Below are 2,300 nucleotides of genomic sequence, written 5' to 3' on the forward strand. Positions count from 1 at the left end.
CCCTCCATTGCTCCATCCCTCCATCCCTGCATTCATCCTTCCATCCTTGAGGAAGAAGGAGAATTTGCCCTGACCCTGGTGAAGCCAGATACCGCCTCTCTTTTTTATAAGAAGAGATGGATAAAAAAGTGGTTTGCATAAATTCAACTTAAACTATGACTTTCCCCTGGTCTCTGTTATACTGCATCTGTTTTGGATGTAAAGCGCTTGAGAGTTTATGGATGACCAAAAGATGAGAGGAGTGATACAGTATAGCAGACCAACTGAAGGACATGAACCAGGGGGATAACACAGAGCTGGGAGGGTGCTGTGGCACTACTCTATCCCAGTAGAGAGAGAGGAGGGACACAGAGATAGAGGAGGAGAGGGAGTAGAGAGAACAAGTGCAGAGGGAATGAGAGAGAGAACACAGAGAGAGGAATAGAGATGGAGAGAATGAACAAAGAGAGAGTGGAAGAGAGAGAACGAGAGAATAGAGATTGTAGAGTTAAAGGGACCCTCAGGAAACAACATGACAATACATATTCAGTTCCTTTGTCTTGTAGTATTAAGCATTACAGTCAATCAGTCAGTCTGTCCAAGGGTACACTCCGACCCTGATCCCTGACCTCTGACCCCTGCAGCTCAGCCTTGTGGGTAAAAGCCTTTCTGCTGTGTCCTGATTGGCCCTTGAGCTTCCCCGACCAATCCCCTTCACCCAGGCACCCAGCTCTGACTGTGATGTCCCTGCGGCGCTCCAGCGAAAGCCGCTATGCTCATGCCCATGCCCACTCCTTGAGACAGGGAGCCATCAAAGTTGAAGTCCATCCCCATCCCCTCTGTGTCCATAAAGTCATTGAGGAGGATGGACTCCACGTCACAGTCTAGGCTGCTGGGGAGAACATCTATGTTTACATCCAGGTCTGGAGCCATGCGGCTGGGTTGGTGAGTGCTGTGGTGGGGGTGGCCCTGGTAGTTCTGGGAGGGGTGAAGGGTCTGGTGGTAGTAGCCATGCCAGGAGTCGGTCATGGTTATACCCTGGTGGTAGGTGGTACCGGGGTAGGGCTGGTGGCGGGGGTGGGGGTGAGGGGCTGGGGCAGAGGCCAGGCGGAGGCAGGGGTCCTGGGGTATGTCAAGAACTGAGGCGGGGTTGGGGGGCAGGGACGGGGGGTTGTTGGTGGGGAGGTGGGGGGCGAGGGGGCCATAGTGGCTAGGGGTTGTGGTGGGGGTTTTGAGGCTGTAGGGCTGCAGGATATCTGTGTTGACTCTAGGAGAGAGAGCCTGGACAGCTGGAGGTCTAGGTCCACCCTGGAGGTGATCGTGGAGGTGACCCTGATTGGACCGGGGAGTGTGGTCATGGCTTGGGTTCAGTTTGTGGTTGTGACTCTGGTTGTAGTCAGATCCCGGGCTGAGGTGATGTTTGTGGCTATGGTTGTAGTCCAGGTTGGGGTGACCGTGATTGTGGTGACCATTCTGATGATGACCGCTGGGGTTCTGGTCATGAACTGAGCCATGACCATTGTGTGGGCCTGGATTGTGTCCGTGCTCATGGTTATTATGATTATGGTTGCTATGGCTATGATTGTGGCTGCTGCGACTCTGATTATGGCTGTGAACCCCGTTGGTTACTTGGGTCAGGAGCGTGTGTGACTCCCCTCCTTGCCCTCCCAGTGTGACCATGTCCTTACTGCAGTACTGAGCACCTCCAGGCCCTCCGGTCAGCAGGCTCTGCAGGGCATTGTTCTCTGAGTACACCCTCAGTGGGCGCTGGAAGCTTGCTGGCTTGTTCTCCTGGATGGTCTGCATGGGCATGGGGGCGTGGAGCCGCAGCATGCCCAGGGATGGCTGCCCGTAGACGGGGCCGCAGTAGGAGCCTTCCTCCTTGGGGCCAGGGCCATAGGGGCTGGGGTAGCCATTACGAGGCTGGGTCTGAGGGTGGTTCTGGGGGTGGGGGTAACCCTCGTCCAGGCTGATAGCCCCAGTCAGGTCAGTGAGTTGGGGTAGCTCCATGGAGGTTCCAGGGCAGTGCCCCCCAGTGCCCAGGGCAGGGGAGCGAGTGGAAGTAGGGCTGGGATAGAGACGTGGGGAAGTGGAGCAGGACAGGCCTCCCTCCTCTGGCTCATCTGGCTCAGCCTCGGCCAGAATGGGAGACAGGCAGCCGCTGAGCGTCGAAGCTGAGGAGGAGGTCCGGGAGTGGAGATCCGTCCAGGCATCGTACTCCTCTCCTCCCACCCCTACTCCGCCCTTCCCTGCAGGACTACCATGCTCCGGAGACCCCTGATGCATCCCCGGTCGAGCCCCCTGACCTAGGCCATAACCCT

At 56.7% G+C, this 2,300-nt stretch overlaps 1 protein-coding gene across 1 annotated transcript in view; it reads right to left on the reverse strand.

Annotated features, from left to right (window-relative positions):
• Nucleotides 1-409: 409 nt before the first annotated feature.
• Nucleotides 410-2,300, reverse strand: part of LOC121586548 (forkhead box protein O6-like) — a 57,084-nt gene continuing 55,193 nt past the window's right edge. The window contains exon 2 of the mRNA XM_041903311.1: nucleotides 410-2,300. This exon is cut by the window's right edge and continues 244 nt beyond it. Within this exon, the coding sequence (XP_041759245.1) occupies nucleotides 694-2,300 (1,607 nt within the window). The 3' untranslated portion in view covers nucleotides 410-693.

The sequence above is a fragment of the Coregonus clupeaformis genome, chromosome 17 (assembly GCF_020615455.1).
Source record: "Coregonus clupeaformis isolate EN_2021a chromosome 17, ASM2061545v1, whole genome shotgun sequence".
Classification (NCBI taxonomy): domain Eukaryota; kingdom Metazoa; phylum Chordata; class Actinopteri; order Salmoniformes; family Salmonidae; genus Coregonus; species Coregonus clupeaformis.